We start from the raw sequence: 18992 nt of genomic DNA, 5'->3' as shown, positions 1-18992 counted from the left end.
TTGTGGTAGAATCACGAATCAGAGAGTCACTAAAAGTTTTGAGAACAAAGAGTTTGCTATACAAATTAGACCTTGTAAAATATGTTAACATCTAGAGAAGAGTGGAATCACAGCATCAGAGATCACTAAACATGAGTCTGAATTAGTGGTCTGCAGGACATGTTAGGGTTTGTAGGAAAATCCAAATTGTGAGTGCCTGACCACATGACTGAATCCCTGACACCAAGCTCTTGGAGGTATTTATGGAAGCCTATAACTCTGAGAAAAATAGAAATCAAGTACTTGGCATTTCTTTTGATGATACTCTTGATTGGTAAGGCCAACAATCAGGAAAATGGGCTGAAAGCTGGTTTCCAAGTAGCCCCTATGCATCTCTCTCTGATACTTTAATGTGGCTGCAAAAACTTAGTAATGGCTTCATTTCTGCCTTCCAAATCTCATGCCAATAGGCTACTGGTAAATTCGAACACAGAATCATAAAGGGAAGGGATTCTGGGAACTGTAGCTCCTAACATTACCAATGCTGACATAACACAATCCAGAACTCTGTATCTCATGGTCACATCACAAGAGTCTCTTAAAACCCACTGTTTAATTCGCTATCACAAGCAAGGACAAAGCAAAGGGCAAAAGCTGAAAGTAACAATTCACATGAGACTGTACACTTGGAAGAACTCTGCATAATTACAAATTTCTGCCAATTATTTAGAAGAAAAACAGAATAAGGCTCCACTGGCCTACATAAACAAAGATTCTCTCAATCCATGGTGGAAAACATATAATGGTTGACAATCCAGAATCTGCCACACTAAGCCAGTAGGAAAATCCAAACAAATACCACAGTGTCATAGTTCCAATAACCTCTTAAAGGACAATTTAAAGAACTAACATATTAAAACTACTTATATATTAAAAATACACTTCAAATCACCCATGAGTCCAACAAACTGTAAAGATAAATGTTTTATTTTCTAAAACATAAGAAAAAACACTTCCTGCAAAATTTACGTACTGTAGCCAAAAGAGCACCTCAACAGTTAATTTTCATCTAAATGTTTATTTGCAAAAGAACTGGAAATACACTCTCTATGGGTCCACTTTAGTGATGAAGGACTCATAAAGGCAATACCAGGTTTACAACTTTTGTAAGATTTCTCTCCTGATGTGAATTTTCTGAAGCACTGTGCACGAATTCATTTGCAGGAGGATTTCCCGAGTTACATACGTAGTGTTTCTTGGTAGTATGTATCCTCACATGTCTTCTTAAAGATGAGGAACAACTGAAGGCCTTCCCACACTGCTTACATTCATATGGTTTCTCTCCAGTGTGCATTCTCATATGTATTGGTAAAGATGAGGGCCATTTGAAGACTTTACCACATTCCTTACATTCGTAAGGTTTCTCTGCAGTGTGTGTCCTCACGTGCTGTTGCAAAAGTTCAGGCCAGCTGAAGGCTTTCCCACATTGCTTACATTCATAAAGCTTCTCAGCAGTGTGCCTTCTCATGTGTCTTTGTAAGGAGATGTGGCAACTGAAAGCTTTCCCACAGAGCTTGCATTCATATGATTTGCCTCCAGGATGCATTCTCACGTGCTCTCGACAGCAAGCGGACAAACTGAAGGCTTTCCCACATTGCTTACATACGTAGGGTTTCTCTTTAGTGTGTGTTCTCGTATGTTTTCGCAAGGATATGGGCCAGTTGAAAGTTTTTCCACACTGCCTGCACTCGTAAGGTTTCTCTCCAGTGTGCACTCTCATGTGTCCTCGAAAGGATGAGGGGTGGCTGAATGCCTTACCACACTGGTTACATTCATAGGGTTTTTCTCCACCATGCGTCCTTTCATGCCTTCGAAATGACTGGGGATAAATGAAGGCTTTTCCACATTGCTTGCATTCATAGGGTTTCTCTCCAGTGTGAATCCTTTCATGCCTTCGAAAGGACTGGAGATAAATGAAGGTTTTCCCACACTGTTTACATTCATAGGGCTTCGCCCCCGTGTGTGTTATCATGTGCCTTCGAAAAGCCGAGGAATAACTGAAGGCTTCCCCACATTCCTTACATTTATGTGGTGTCTCCCCAGTGTGCGATATCACGTGTCTTCGAAAAGTTGAGGAATAACTGAAGGCTTCCCCACATTCCATACATTTATAGGGCTTCTCTCCAGTGTGTGTTATCATGTGTCTTCGAAAAGTTGAGGAATAACTGAAAGCTTTCCCACATTCCTTACATTTATATGGCTTCTCTCCAGTGTGAGTTCTCACATGACTAGTAAGACTTGAAAAATCAATGAAGGCTTTCCCACATTGCTGACATTCATAGCTTTTCTCCGCAGTATGAATCCTTATATGCCGGTTGAGGGAAGAAGTACGAGGAAAAGTTTTTCCACATAATTTACACACATAGGGTCTCTCTCCACTGTGGGTTCTCACATGCGTCCTTAGGTGTGAACGACAACTGTAGGCCTGCCCACATTCCTGACATTGATACGGTTTGTGTCCAGTGCAAACAGCGATGTGACTCTTGAGGGATGAATGATGCGTGAAGGCTTTTCCATCTATACTGCATTCATACCTTTTTACTCCAGTAAGAGTTTTCTGGTACAGGTTAAGATTTGGAGTCTGACTGAAGCCTTCCCCACATTGATCATTACTTTCATGGAGTCTCTCCACCACATGATTTCTGTTAAAAATGAGAAGCATGTTATCAATGGTTTGATTAATAATGATTTATTAGTAAGTACGAGAATTACATTTTCACCAATTTCAGTGGATGGATAGATTTTCTCCCCGACTTCTTTTTTTTAAAATAAATTTATTTATTTATTTATTTTTGGCTGCGTTGGGTCTTCATTGCTGCGCGAGGGCTTTTCTCTAGTTGCGGTGAGTGGGGGCTACTCTTCATTGCGGTGCGCGGGCTTCTCGTTGCGGTGGCTTCTCTTGCTGTGGAGCACAGGCTCTAGGCGCACAGGCTTCAGTAGTTGTGGCACATGGGCTCAGTAGTTGTGGCTCGCAGGCTCTAGAGCGCAGGCTCAGTAGTTGTGGTGCATGGGCTTAGTTGCTCCATAGCATGTGGGATCTTCCCCGACCAGGGCTCGAACCCATGTCCCCTGCACTGGCAGGCGGATTCCCAACCACTGCGCCACCAGGGAAGCCCTATCTGAATTCTTTTAAAGTGGAATGAACTCAATGCCACAGAAGGGGGCTCAACCACAACCATTACAAAAACAATATTTCTTAAACATGGGCTCTTCTGTTGATTGTTTCCAGCTGTTTCTATCATTCAAAATCAATGTCGCATTTAAGAAAAAAAATCATCATGAAAATCTCTATGAATAAACAAATTTGATCTAGGCTTACATGTGTTTTGTTTGTTTGCTTTTTAAACTTTATGACATACTAAGATTCCCTCCTGGAATACTGCTTTCTCTCATGAGTGCAACTCACCTCGGATGTCTCCCTTGATCTGTGTGCTGATCTTCAAGGCTGAGTTCTTCCCAAATTTTTCCTAAGATGGAGGCCAAGGAATTATTTCCAGTGAACTTTGATATTTTATGCTCCTTGGATATTTTATTCCCATAAATATCCTGCTCAGAAACTGACCCATTGGCCTTAAATTGAGTCTCATCATCTGAAAGCAAAAAGGGAACAAATCTTACACGAAAGGAGGTACCTGTTAGCCAAAAAGGACACTGAGGAGTTTAGCTATGTCAAGACTTCATCAATAACAAGTATAAGGGGTCAAAATGGTAAGCACTTTAATAAACACAGTAAAATTCTCATAAGGTTCAAAAACAGACCTCACTGGGGCCCCCTAAGGCCCCATGAAATCTATATCCACCAATGATGCTAAGGGAGCTTTCTTAACAGAAAGAAAAACTCAGCTTAATACATAGATTCTCAGTCTCATGGGGAGAAACTACTAGATTCTAGCTCTATGATGGTTATGACCATGTCTGTCTTATTAGTTAACGTATTCCCTTTCCACAGTCCAATTCTTGGAACAGTGATGTGCCAGAAATGCTTGTCTCTAAACGACTAAGTGAAGGAATGATGTCATTCTTACCCACTGAGGCCAGGTTTCTGAAGTTTTCCAGCATCACATCTCTGTAGAGCTCCCTCTGAGCAGAATCCAGCAAAGCCCACTCCTCCAGAGTGAAGTCCACGGCCACATCCTCAAAGACCACCGAGTTCTGAAACACCCAAGGTATGTGCAGGAGCATGGGTGAGACTCACAGCATTGAGCAACTGGACTCAAGTCACAGGAAGTTCAAACAAGATTCCATGGTCACCTAACATCTACTCTGTGATCCAGTCATCACACCTCCTACTTTATGTCCACACTCATAGATTATCCTCATACATTTAAGAGCACTAACACACTGAACTTATCTCTACACTTTTACTGTGACCATTCAAGTCTTATTCTTCTCTAACCAAAGGGTTTAGACCACATTGGAGAAACGAAAAAAATGCTATACAAATGAAATAATATTTGCATTTTAAGACCCATCAATCCCTTGTGACACAAGCGACTTTAGCTCCTTCTTACTGTACAACATCCATAAGCACGTGAAGCCCAAGGTCAACCTGCATGAGGTTTAAGGAATACAAACACAATGAAGGACTGGGAACTTTTCCTTCTCTTTCCGCCACCAAATATGAGAGGCCCATGGGTCTGTGGGAACCCAACTTGCTGCAAGGGCCTGCTAGCCATATTGTCTTTTTTTTTTTTTTTTAACATCTTTATTGGAGTATAATTGCTTTACGATGGTGTGTTAGTTTCTGCTGTATAACAAAGTGAATCGGCTATACATATACATATATCCCCATATCTCCTCCCTCTTGCATCTCCCTCCTACCCTCCCTAACCCACCCCTCTAGGTGGTCACAAAGCACCGAGCTGATCTCCCTGTGCTATGCAGCTGCTTCCCACTAGCTATCTATTTTACATTCAATAGTGTATATAAGTCCATGCTACTCTCTCACTTCGTCCCAGCTTACCATTCCCCCTCCCCGTATCCTCAAGTCCATTCTCTACGTCTGCATCTTTATTCCTGTCCTGCCCCTAGGTTCTTCAGAACCTTTTTTTTTTTTTAGATTCCATATATATATGTGTCAGCGTATGGTATTTTTCTCTTTCTGACCTACTTCACTCTGTATGACAGACTCTAGGTCCATCCAAGCCATACTGTCTTAAAGAACTCCAGGCCATCAGGACAGTCCAACTGGCTGAATGAAATATTTCTTTTGAAGAAGTATTAATTTTAACATTTTTGTGTAATAGTTATCACCAGCTCAGTTTCTACTCTTTTCCTCTGTGTACTTTCATGAAAATAGGAAGTTAGAACTGCATACGTTTCCTACACTCCTGAGCCAGTGCTGCTGCCCACCAGTTCTGAGTTCACACACACACACACACACACACACACACACACACACACACACACACACAGTTACATGATGCCAAAACAGCTCTTCTACCAGACCCATAAAAGAGTACTCTTGCTGACCTTGAGGATAAGGTTAAGAGTCCTACTTTGCAAAGGACTTTAACATCAAAAACATCTGACAGTGGGCTTCCCTGGTGGCGCAGTGGTTGAGAATCCGCCTGCCAATGCAAGGGACACGGGTTCGAGCCCTGGTCCAGGAAGATTCCACATGCCGTGGAGCAACTAAGCCCATGCGCCACAACTACTGAGCCCATGCACCTAGAGCCTGTAAGCCACAATTACTGAGGCCTGCGTGCCTAGAGCCCGTGCTCCACAACAAGAGAAGCCACTGCAATGAGAAGCCCGCGCACTGCAACAAAGAGTAGCCCCCACTCGCCGCAGCCAGAGAAAGCCCGTGCGCATCAACGAAGACCAAATGCAGACAAAAAGAAATTAATTTAAAAAAGAAAACATCTGACAGCAAATTTAGCCTTGAGTATAAAATACATAGAGCATTCAGCAGTGCTTTCCTACGAAGGAAACACTCTCTTGCCTCGAATTCCAGGAGACAGTGATTCCACACAAACCATCCTAGAGGCTGCACTCTCAGTTTCTCTCACGTCCACGTCCCTCCCCTGGTGGGCACATGAGCGTGTCAGGCCAACCCCTAAGCACAGGGACCACTGAGCTGCATGCCTCCCTTAAGCCATGGTTTTTTAAAAGTTCATCAACCCACTGACGTCCATGAGCGGGGGAAAGAAAACACTCTCATGTAATAATCCTGATGCCAGTACTTAGTAAATATTCAACAGAGTAGCAGCATAACAGGAATATCCCTACTGTACAGGGAACAACAGGAGCTTCTGGAGCTTCTGGAGCTGAGATGCTCTCCATACAGTTATCTGTAGTGTTTGCTCTACGTAGTGTGCAGGAAAGGAGTTGACATTGCAAACCTTAACTTTATCCTTGGCAATGACTGCTGGCAAGGTTGGCCTTGGCCAGTGTGTGGGAACTTTAATTTCTGAAGGTTTCACATCACCCTTATTATTACTCCCTGTCTCTGACTGTGCAGACAACACTGTTAGTGCTGAGCAACTGCTTTTTGCCTGGGAGTCTGGGCTTTGGGTCCATGTTGGGCAGAGGATGCTCACATGATCAGCTGTGAGCTGATAAAAACCCCCGGGGAACTGAGTCCCCAATAAGCCTTGGGTAGACGGTATTTCACACGCTGTCACAACTCATCGCTGGGGCTATCAGGTGTGTTATGTGTGACTCCACTGGGAAAGGACTCTTAAAAGCCTGCATCTGGTTTCCTTCAGATTTCTCCTCATGTGCCTTTTCCCTTTCCTGATTTTGCTGTGTTCTTTTGCTCTAACAAATCATAGTCATGACTCCAACTATATGCTGTCACGTGAGTCTTATCTGCAGGACCTAGGGGTGGCCTTGGGGACACCAGACACATTAGAACTGGGATTTGCTAGAGCAACCCCGATTCACTAAAATATGACAAAAGCACTGTCTGGGAAGTGGGAGGGTGAAGGGGGAGGGGATGGCAAACCTTTGGGGCAGGGTGGCTATGGAGTCATCCGGGGTATGAAAGGGCAGCTGAACTGTCTGGTGTGAGGCTAAAAGTTGATTGAGGTATGGGAATTCCCTGGCTGTCCAGTGGTTAGGACTCGGCGCTTTCACTGCTGGGGCCTGGGTTCCATCCCTGGTCGGGGAACTAAAATACCACAAGCCGTGCCGGGGCCCAAAAAAAAAAAAAATGTTGACTGAGGTAAAAATAAGCAATCCAACTCCAGGAGGGCTGGCTCACTGGATATACCAGCTGCCTGTGGACATGCAGGCCAAGTGAGAAGAAAATCAAAGTTCAGCACAGGTAACACCTTTGATTTTTGCTCTCTCTTCCAGGCAGGAGGAGAAAGGGCCCCCAAGTTCCCAAAAGTGAGCTTTGGATAGGCAAAAAATGTTAAAAGATTGTACTGCATCAGGAGAAAAAAAGTTAAATCAGTTCCTAGAGCTGAAGCAAAATTTTAGACAAACCAAAGGGGAGGGGATAGCCAGCCTTTCTTCAGCCTAGCTGCTGGGCCTCCTGGCCCACCCACATGTGCCAGCCAGGAAGGATCTTCCCAGCTATAACGCTATCCCTGTAAACGCTAAATACGTTTATGGGGATAGGCTGAAATCCTAACCCCTGATACCTATAAATGTGACCTTACTTGGAAATAAGGTCTTTGCAGATGTAATCAAACTAAGATGAGGTCATTAGGATGTGCCCTAATCCAATGACTGGTGTCCATAGGAGACGGGGAAAATGCCATGTGAAGACAGAGCCACACAGAGAAGGCAGCAGAGGAACAAGATGGACGCAGAGACTGGAATCATGCTGCCACAAGCAATGGAACGCCTGGGGATACAGAAGCTATAAGAGACAGGAAATGAAGCCAGGACCCTAGAGAATTCTGAGGGAGCATGATCCTGCCAACACCTTCATTTCGGACTTCAGCCTCCAGAAATGTGAGAGAACACCCACACTGTGGTAATTTGTTATGGCAGTCCTCGGAAATGAACACAAGGTTTGACTGCAATGAGGGAAAAAAAGGGGGGGAGGGATTTTTTTTTTCCTTTACTTAAAATGGTTTTGTTTTGTGGCTACTGCACCTGCTTGGATGGTAAAAATTGGATACTAATGGTATCTGCTTGTCATTTTATAAATGCTAGAGAGATCATCCTCATCAGTGCAAAGAAAAATAAGACACAGCTTCCTTGCTGTTTCCAACTGGTGCCTGGGTTGGAATTTGAACCCTAAGTATCAGAAACAAGATCAGGTCTCCATAAATGATTTTTTACTATGACTTATCCACTGGAGGTTCAAAAAGAGGTAAACAGGGACTTCCCCGGTGGCACAGCGGTTAAGAATCTGCCTGCCAATGCAGGGGATATGGGTTCAAGCCCTGATCCAGGAAAGTCCCACATGCCGTGGAGCAAATAAGCCCATGCGCCACAACTACCAAGCCTGCACTCTAGAGCTCACGAGCCACAACTACTGAGCCCACATGCATAGAGCCTGTGCTCTGCAACAAGAGAAGCCACCGCAATGAGAAGCCCGCGCACCGCTACGAAGAGCAGCCCCTGCTCGCCGCAACTAGAGAAAACTCGCGCGAAGTGACGAAGACCCAACGCAGCCAAAAATAAATAGATAAATAAATAAATAAATAAATTTATTTTTTTAAAAAAGTGGTAAACAAAATGAAAAGACAGGCAATCTTTAAGTAAAGATACACTTTTGGAATTTTAGGTAGAAGTTTTCAGTTTGCTAAAAAGCTCTTTTGAAAACCTATTTCAGATGACCTTCAGAGGCTGATTGCCCAGCAGGGACTTAGCTGGGACTCTAAGGCAGACAAGACAAAAAGGGCTTAGGACAGTCTCAATGCAGGGAGAAAGGTACCCAGTCCTGTTGACTTTGCTTTATTCTTGCAGTCAGAAATCACAGCCATGAGCAGACTATACACCAAAGCCTGGGAGGCCTCCTAGTGAATCTCTGAACCTAGGGTGGTCATGGGGACTGCTACAGACTGAAGGTTTGTGTCCCCCCAAAATTCAGGTCAAAACCTAATCCCCAATGTGATGGTGTTTGGAGGTGGGCCTTTTGGAGGTGGCCAGAAATGGGATTCGCCCTTATAAAAAGGACCCCAGAGAGCTCCCTGGACCCTTCTGCCGTGTGAGGACACAGTGAGAAGACGGCCACCTATGGACCAGGAAGCACTCACCAGACACCGAATCTGCTGGTGCCTTGATCTTGGACTTCCAGCCTCCAGAACTGTGAGAAACAAAGGTCTGCTGTGTATAAGCCACCCAGCTTACAGGTGCCCCAGCTGACTAAGACAGGGACTCCCAACACACCTAGCTTGAAACCATCAAATATTTAACACTTTACAATATTAATTTTTTATCTTATTTTTTTGTTTTTGTGGGATTTTTTTCATTCCTTTTGTAAAAATTTTTTGTTATATTACAATATTAATTTTTTAAATGTGCCATTGAGCACACATTATATGAGAAAGACAAACAGCTTTGCACACATTAGCTCATATATACTTATAATAACTCTGTAAAGCAGACATGATTAAAACGAGTTCACAGCAGAGGAAACGCAGAACAATGAATTAATAACATCGTGCCAGCTTGGCACACTTGTCCTTCTTTCACACACACCTCACAGTTGTTTTGCTAGTGTGACTGTTACTTCCCACTGTGATGAGGAGATAAGCTAGCTTCTGCCGGGCGCTGTGGAGAGCAGCCAACAGAAACATCCTATTCCATCCTTACATCTCACACTGCTTCTCCTGCCAAAGCCCCGTGCCCATGCAAAAACGCTTTGTTTGAAGACCTGACCTCTGGCTCTTTCATTTAGTAAAATTTATTTAGGTTACAGTACTTGCAGGCACTAGGGCTACAGCACTAACAAAACAAAAATTCTGAACCACGTGAATCTTAAATTCTTTTGGAGGAAAGCAGTAAATAAGCAAATCAAATATAATTACTAAGGAAAATGTGGCAGAGCAAGGGGATTTGGAGGGGTAGACATATAGATAGATGGATAGATAGATAGATAGATAGATAGATATAGATATATAGATATAGATATATACATATAGAGAGAGAGAGAAAGAGGGGGCAGAGATTTTCACGTGTGTGTATATACACGTTGATATCGATATACATATATATGAATGAATGGCTGTAGGGCAGAGTAAGGGAGAACAGTAAAATAACCATTTGAGATAAGACTGCAAACTGGCACCTAAAAATCAAAAACACAAATATATACATATACATACACACATAATTATATATAATTATATATATCTTCACGTAATTCAACATACTCAACATGTTGGTCATATTTGGAGAGTGGCAGAGGGGCCTGCCACTGGCGTTCATTTCAAGTCTTTTAAGAAAGCTTGTTCTATCTACATTTAGGGCTGAGTTTCATTTAACAAAGGATTACTTTTTTTTTACATATTTCTGTCAACTGTACGTATGTCACATGCATTTTCCTGCACTGATGTTATATGATACAACAGAAAACTCTAAAATCAATTCACGGGATTTACCTGTAATCATCTTAGAGTTGCTGAAAGCCATTTGATAATATTCAACAGTCATACATAAAAAAACACTCTTACCAGTGGGGAATAGATGGTAATGTGGACGACTGGATAAAGGAAAATGGACAAAAGAATATTCAAACGAGACCAAAGAACATATAAATGGTATGAAGTTCACTGTTTTCTCCAAGACAATTAGGTACAAATGAAGTGTGGACAGCTGACCTGACTCTTAGTCAACATTACATTAGCAATCCAATCTGGAAAATGTGCAAATGTGCAATGCCAGGAGACACTTGTCTTAATGCCTAACTCAACAGCTGCACATGTATGACACTAACAGAACACAAAGATAATCGTACAATAAGATTCTGAACAAGATCTCAGGATAAAAATTCAACATAAAAATAAATTTCATTACCTTTCTAATTAATAGCAACAGCAAGTTGGAAAGTTCACTTTAAAAAGATAACACATACATAAACAAATGGGACGTAATGAAACTTAAAAGCTTTTGCACAGCAAAGGAACCCATAAACAAGATGAAAAGACAATCCTCAGAATGGGAGAAAATATTTGCAAATGAAGCAACGGACAAAAGATTAATCTCCAAAATATACAAACAGCTCATGCAGCTCAATATCAAAAAAACAAACATCGCAATCAAAAAACAAACATCGCAATCAAAAAATGGGCAGAAGACCTAAACAGACATTTCTCCAAAGAAGACATGCAGACGGCCAACAAACACATGAAAAGATGCTCAACATCACTAATTATCAGAGAAATGCAAATCAAAACTACAATGAGGTATCACTTGACACCGGTCAGAATGGCCATCATCAAAAAATCTACAAACAGGGTTTCCCTGGTGGCGCAGGGGTTAAGAATCCGCCTGCCAATGCAGGAGACACAGATTCGAACCCTGGTCTGGGAAGATCCCACATGCCGCGGAGCAACTAAGCCCATGTGCCACAACTACTGAGCCTGTGCTCTAGGGCCCGCGAGCCACAACTACTGAGCCTGCAAGCCACAACTACTGAAGCCCATGCGCCTAGAGCCCGTGCTATGCAACAAGAGAAGCAACCACAATGAGAAGCCCGCAGACCGCAACGAAGAGTAGCCCCCGCTCACCGCAACTAAAGAAAGTCTGTGCGCAGCAACGAAGATCCAGTGCAGCCAAAAATAAATTAATTAATTTAAAAAATAAATCTACAAACAGGACTTACCTGGTGGCGCAGTGGTTAAGAATCGCCTGCCAATGCAGGGGACACAGATTCGAACCCTGGTCTGGGAAGATCCCACATGCCGTGGACCAACTAAGCCCATGCGCCACAACTACTGAGCCTGCCCTCTAGAGCCTGCGAGCCACAACTACTGAAGCCCACATGCCTAGAGCCTGCGCTCTGCAACAAGAGAAGCCACCGCAATGAGAAGCATGCACCGCAACGAAGAGTAGCCCCTGCTCGCCACAACTAGAGAAAGCCCACGCACAGCAACGAAGACCCAACGCAGCCAAAAAAAATTAATTAATTAATTTTAAAAACACTTAACTTAAAAAAAATCTACAAACAATAAATGTGGAGAAAAGGGAACCCTCATGCACTGTTGGTGGGAATGTAAATTGATACAGCCACTATTCAGAACAGTATGGAGGTTCCTTAGAAAACTAAAAACAGAAGTACCATATGACCCAGCAATCCCATTACTGGGCATATACCCAGAGAAAATCATAATTCAAAAACATACATGCACCCCAATGTTCACTGCAGCACTATTTACAATAGCCGGGACATGGAAGCAACCTAAATGTAGAACATGTGGTACATATATACAATGGAATATTACTCAGCCACAAAAAGGAACAAAATTGGGTCATTTGTAGAGATGTGGATGGACCTAGAGACTGTCATACAAAGTGAAGTTAAGTCAGAAAGAGAAAAATAAATATTGTATATTAACGCATATATACTTGGAATCTAGAAAAATGGTATAGATGATCTTATTTGCAAAGCAGAAGTAGAGACACAGACAAAGAGAAAAAACATATGGATACCAAGGGAGAGGTGGGGGTAAGGAACTGGGAGAATGGGATTGACATATATACACTATTGATACTATGTATAAAATAGATAACTAATGAGAACCTACTGTATAGCACAGGGAACTCTACTCAGTGCTCTGTGGTGACCTAAATGGGAAGGAAATCCAAAAAAGAGGGGATGTATGTATATGTATAGCTGATTCACTTTGCTGTACAGTAGAAACTAACACAACATTGTAAAGCAACTATACTCCAATAAAAATTAATTTTAAAAAAAGGAAAAGATAACACCTACAGCAGAAACTAACACAACATTGTTAATCAACTATACTCCAATAAAAATTATTACTCAAAAAAAAAAAAGATAACACATACCATGGTAAAAACCAAATTGAAGTAGTACAAAATCAGTTTAATGAAGGCTATAAAAAGAACCTAACAAAAATTTTAAAACATGAAGGATAATAACACAGCAAAATGAAATAAATGACAAGATGGCACATGTTCCTAAAAAGAAATCACTGTTACCAAGATATCAACCCTCCCAAGACAGTCTTTATAAAATTCCATAAAATTGCCAAACCAGATGTTTTTTAGGATTTGACAAATACCAACTTTACACACAAATGCCCCCAAACAGGCAAAGTACTCTGAAGAACCAGGCAGGAATCCGTCTATCACACTGCAAGGGTTACAAAGCAGCAGGAACTCCTGACAGGACGGAATTGGCAAAGGAATGGACGACTAAATCTACAGAAAGGAACAGAGCCCGAAGCAGGCCTGTGTCTACGGGGCGGGGGAGACCTGATTCACCACAGGGTACCCACGGGGAGCCAAGCAGAAATGATAGACGCTTCCACACATGGGACAGGACAAACTGCTATCTAAGTAACATTCGTGTATTCCCACCTCTTCCATGGACAATACCCAGTTTACTGCAGATTTAAGCAAAGTGTATCGCAGATAATAAAAAACAACAGTATCATCTACTGTCACAAATTAAATAACTGGTATTTTTGGTGAATCTTTAAAATTCACCAATTTCACCTACCACGCTATGTGGTACTGTATTCACTTCTCTGCAGCTGTACAGGAAGGGACAGGCCTGAGAAACTTACTACAGACTGGAGGAGATTTTAAAAGAATGTTTAACAAAACGTAATGTATGACATTTTTTTTTTCCCCTGAAACTCACTCCTTTGAAAATACTTTATCTTATGTTTCCTGCTGTACTAATTCAATGTATTTTACACTTGCTGAAAATCTGAGGTTCCAGTAAGTGAATACATCTTTTCAAGGTGAAAAACCCAGGGAGGGGCTGTGTTGAACTGGTACCCAGACACAGATGACTCAGGGTCAAGTGCAGCCACGCTACCACGAGGGGCACCCCTCCCCCACTGCTCACTAACGTGCTCCCTGAACAAAGGACACTGGCTGTGTCCCCGCTGTGTCGCCAGTGCATTTGGCTTGGGGGGTGGGAGGGGGTGAGGGGTGCTGCCCCACCTCACGGTGGGCTTTCCTTGACCTTTGCGTTAGTTTTTCTCCCTTCACTTGTGAGAACCCAGGGAGCAGGAATCATTTCCGTCTTTTCCCCTCAGGCGTCCGGTCAGCTGACAAGTAGTGTCCCTCCAGGGAATGAGAACTGGGGCTGGAGTCATTTAGGACGGAGGACCTACCAGGAGACGCCCTCCCAGCCCCGGGCCCCCAAGCAGGTCTCCCCAGGCTCCCCGCCCGCCCCCGCAGGCTGTCGGCTGGGAGGAGACGACCAGGGGCTGATGTTCCCGGACCCCCGGGAGGAGGGCAGTTGTGCACATCTAGGTCACCCAGATAGTCCTGAGACACCGGTCCCACAAGCGGGGACCGGACAGGACGCCGGGACCCCACCCCGCGACCGCTTCCAGCCGGTTCCGGACGGTTCGTAAAAGCCCCTCCCGGTCTCGGGCCCCGGTCCCGCGGACTCACCATCTCCGCCGGGCTCCCGGCCCTCCCGGGCGTCCTTGCCGCGGCCCGCGCAGGTGAGAGGTACGGGGACCGGACACCTGGGCCCGCGCGGCGCAGGTGCGCAGGAGCGCCACGACTGGCCGAGAACTACCCGCTCACGGGCTGGGAGCGTGCTCTGACTGGACGGTGCTCCTGGCACTCTCTTCCACCTGGCTCTTGATTGGGAGATGCTTCGCGCCTCACCGTTCTGATTGGACAGTGCTTCGGGCATTGCTACTGCCCGGGCCCCTGAATGGACGGTTTCCCGAGACCCGCCCCTGGAGCCCCTGATTGGACAGTTCTCTGAGCCCCGCCTGTGAGCGCCTGATTGTTCCCCGGGCACCGCCCCGTCGCATCTGATTGGACATTCCTCCCAGGCCCGCCCTCTGGTTATTGAGTGACAGGCCTTCGTGACACATTGCGGACCGACCCGCCCGCGCGGGACGTGGGCTCCGAGCAGAACCCGCTCTCGGGCGGCCGAACCCGGCGTCCTCCCACAGTTCGGCGGCCCCTCCTTGTCCTCCTCCCGGACCGGGAAGTCCTGATTCAGTTTCCACGCCCCTTGTCCGGAGCCGGGACTGGACAGGATGGGACGGGGGAAGGAGCGGGTCTAGTGACCTCCGGGGTCAGGAGTCGGCCCGGCAGCGAGGTCACCGTGGAAACATATATTTGTTTGAGAACGAAGACGCTCAGTGACGTCACATTCTGCCTGTCAGCGTTTGGCTTGATTTTAATGTGTGACCCTTGACACGGGGAGGCCCCGCCCTTCGTCCCCGCCCCCACCACTGGGGCTTGAGATCAGCAACCGAAGGCCCCAGGGACCTTTCCCCCGTGGGAAGTCAGACCCGGAGGCCACAGCCCCGCGCAGGACTGGTATCAGCACATCCACAGGTGTGAGATGCCACAGTTCTCAGGTGTACATTTTACACTACAAGGAAGTTTATGTCTGATCAGGTTTTTAGTGCATCCCCAGGGAATTTTGAAAACGACAAGGGTCTGGTATTTCATAACAGTACGAAAGTACTTAATACCACTTTTTTTTTTTTTTAATAATTAGAAACACTTTAAATTCCTAGCCTCTTGGCGACCCTTAAGTATCAGAGCCATCCAAGCACGTTGGCCTTCGAATCTTCTCAGCAAGAGTGGATGATCACACAACTCTTAAGTAGATCAAAATTAGATGAAGGTTATTTTTGGTGCAACTTTTTCTGTCGTGAGCTTCCTTTACACAGCAATGGTGTAAATAGCATCAAATTGAATGAAAAGTTTGTTAAATGCAGCCATAAATAATTATAATAAATATATATCAAGTAACTTTACAGCACACATTTTTTAGGGCCAAGGTTTGGATCTGTCTGGACCTCAGTGTGCTCTCTGGGAGAAGCAGTCCTGTTACAAGCTGTACATTTAAAAATGGGTAAGATGGGGGAATTACCTGGTGGTCCAGTGGTTAGGATTCAGGGCTTCCAAAGCAGGGGGCACCGGTTCTATCCCTGGTTGGGGAGCTAAGATCCCTAAAGCTGTGCGGTGCGGCCAAAATTAAAATAGTTAAGCTGGTAAAAATATAAATAAATAAGTACGTGGTAAATTTCATGTTATGTGTATTTTGCCACAGTATTTTTTTAAACGGTTTTTTTTTTTTTTTTTTAAGGCTGTGATATCCTTGAGACAACTGAATTCCTACTTTTTTTTTTTTTTGGCTGCGTTGGGTCTTTGTTGCTGCGCGCAGGCTTTCTCTAGTTGCGGCGAGCAGGGGCTACTCTTCGTTGCGGTGCGTGGGCTTCTCCTTGCAGTGGCTTCTCTTGTTGGGGAGCACGGGCTCTAGAGCACATGCTCAGTAGTTGTGGTGCGTGGGCTTAGTTGCTCCGCGGCCTGTGGGATCTCCCCCCTGCAGTGATGGAACCCGTGTCCCCTGCATTGGCAGGGGGATTCTCAACCACTGCGCCACCAGGAAAGTCCCTGAATTCCTACTTTAACTTATATAAAACAACAACAAAAAAAGCTTATATAAATTTAGGATGGACCTAAGAACTCTTAATACACTTACTAGATGGGGGCTAAACACCTACTGCATTTAATATGCCTGCTTCTTTTAGAAAACATTCTCTCATTTGACATTAAGTGGATGCCCAAACTCTGATATCGTTTGTCATTTTATTTACAGACAGAACTTTAAAAATTCCTTTTTTAGGAATTCCCTGGCAGTCCAGTGGTTAGGACTCTGAGCTCTCACTGCCGAGGGCCCGGGTTCAATCCCCGGTCGGAGAACTAAAAATCCCACAAACCGTGGGGCATGGCCAAAAAAATAAATAAATAAAATAAAAATTTCTTTTCTACGGTTTTCAAAAAGGTTTTAGATGCTTTCATAAAAATGAGTGTTTAGAGAATTAACATATAAAAAAGCTTCAAGGCAAAAATAAGTTACTCATTGGATTTATAAACTATTAAGAATGAAATATATACTTTTAAAAATATGGGTTAATAATGCATACCGAGTTTCAATAAATCAGCATGGAATTTAGAAGTCTGCCTTAAGATCGGGTCCTGGCATGGCCCTCAAGCACTCCTGTCTGTTTGCCATAATGTGTTCAGAGATCTAGCCTGTGAGCCTCACACATAAAGAACACGTCATTTCATGTATTAAGGTGAAAAATGAGGCTGGTTTCTGAATTCTTCACCAAACACCCATTGCCACAAGAGAGCAGAGTAACACGTGTGGCCATCTGAGGGAAAGGAGGGGTGATGCAAGATATTTAGGCCACGCTGGGATACTATTCATGCACAGAGGTAACAAAGACATCCTAAACCACGCAAGCAATGAGGGGCCGATCCCTCTCCCTCCTCCAGATTCCATCCCCCCTCCAGTTGGCAGAAGCTTCTGGCAAAGCAGAAATGCGGTTTGCAGTGTTTTCACCCACATCACAAAGCAAAGGGTTTGTGGGTTGGTTCAGCCCATAGAATTAAAGGTCCCCAAAGATGTCCACATCCTAATCACTGGAACTTGTGCCTGTCACCTTAGGTGGCAAAAGGGACATTGCAGGTGGGATTAAGGCCCCTGAGACAGGGATGACCCTGGGTTCCCTGGGGGGCCCAGTGCCATCACAGGGTTCTTATAAGAGGGAGGCGGGAGGGTCAGAGGCAGAGACGGGAGATGCTGCGCTGCTGGCTGTGAGGATGCAGGAGGGGCCGCGAGCCAGGGATGCGGCGTCTCTAGAAGCTGGAAAAGGCGGGAACCGCTGCTGCCCTGGAGCCTCCGGAAGGACCCGCCCTGCCCACACCTTGAATTTGGACTTCTGCCCTGCAGAGCTGTGATAAGAATAAACTGGCTACGGGCGTTCCCTGGTGGCGCAGTGGTTGGGACCCAGCGCTTTCACTGCCAAGGGCCTGGGTTCGATCCCTGGTCGGGGAACTGAGATCCCGCATGGCCAAAAGGAAAAAAAGGGGGGGTTGCCCAACCAACGTCCAGAGGAGGGAGTTCAGATGGAGCAGAACCCAGAAGTCAGACTCCACTAGTGCCTGGTGGGCACCTGTCTCTGGCTTACAGCCCAGGGACAGACAGACGCCGGGCCCGCAGTAAATGCAGCACGGACCACTAGCACGCGGGTCGGCCGGGAATGCTTTCCCCATTTCTTGTTGAACTAGTGATTCTAACTTCTGGATCCGTGAGTATGACCTTCCCACTTGAGAAGCTCCTGCTGCTTCTTCGTGATTGTGCTGCTCCAGGGTCATGCGATGGAGGGTCTATTACTGACTTTTCCTGGACAACCTCACAGGGTGGTCATGAGGGCTCATGAGTTCACGTGGGTCGTGGCCTCTGCTGCCCGCAGAGCCAGAGAGCCTAGAAGCCACACTGAGCAATCTGTCTGACCAGGGAGACCCTCATCCAAAACCTGAGGTCCGTAGATACTGGTTCTTTGGTGCCATGAGTTGGAGTTCCACGTCACAAAGCACAGAGGGGTAAGGAGTGGGGTTTGCTACCTGCCCCAGACTCACCTGCTCCCTGAAATACTCGGGGAGAGCCGAGTTTGGGGAAGGGAGGAGGATGAAGGGGTGGGGGATGACAGATGCATGGTACCTGGCTGGCTGGGCTGCTGGCTGTCCTGAGAAGGAAAAGCTACCTGTGGAATTTGACAGTGACAGACCCGACCTCAGGAAAGTGGGTGTGCTGGAGTGCTGGATCCCCTGGCAGGTTTGGGCCATTTGGGCTAAAATGAGGGGATTTAAAAAAAAAAAAGCAAGTACTGGTGATGCCTTTGGTCTTTCCCCTCTTCCAGGAGGAGCAAGGGCTCAGACATTCCCAAAGGGGGCGGCGTGGAAGTGGACAAAACATATTCAGTGTCCCTGTTGCCTGTTCCTCCTATCAGAAAAAAACAGCCTTTTTCCCCCAGTGGCTGCAGCTGCTACAACCTCCCCCAGGCCCCCTGCAT

At 45.2% G+C, this 18992-nt stretch overlaps 1 protein-coding gene across 2 annotated transcripts; it reads right to left on the bottom strand.

The window, feature by feature from the left end:
* Window positions 1-935: 935 nt before the first annotated feature.
* On the bottom strand, window positions 936-14704 carry LOC137760193 (zinc finger protein 555). Of its 2 annotated transcripts, none has more exons than XM_068537267.1 (4): window positions 14548-14704; window positions 4065-4191; window positions 3446-3629; window positions 936-2681 (listed from the first exon to the last, which is right to left on the bottom strand). In XM_068537267.1, exons 1-4 carry the CDS (start codon window positions 14548-14550, stop codon window positions 1115-1117), a joined length of 1881 nt encoding a protein of 626 aa, XP_068393368.1. In that variant the 5' UTR covers window positions 14551-14704; the 3' UTR covers window positions 936-1114. The 2 variants fall into 2 exon arrangements, with proteins under 2 accessions (XP_068393368.1, XP_068393369.1); XM_068537268.1 differs by having other exon boundaries at window positions 3446-3506.
* Between the last annotated feature and the right edge of the window lie 4288 nt (window positions 14705-18992).

The sequence above is a fragment of the Eschrichtius robustus genome, chromosome 2 (genome assembly GCF_028021215.1).
Source record: "Eschrichtius robustus isolate mEscRob2 chromosome 2, mEscRob2.pri, whole genome shotgun sequence".
Taxonomy (NCBI): domain Eukaryota; kingdom Metazoa; phylum Chordata; class Mammalia; order Artiodactyla; family Eschrichtiidae; genus Eschrichtius; species Eschrichtius robustus.
This window is presented reverse-complemented; position numbering and strand designations above follow the sequence as displayed.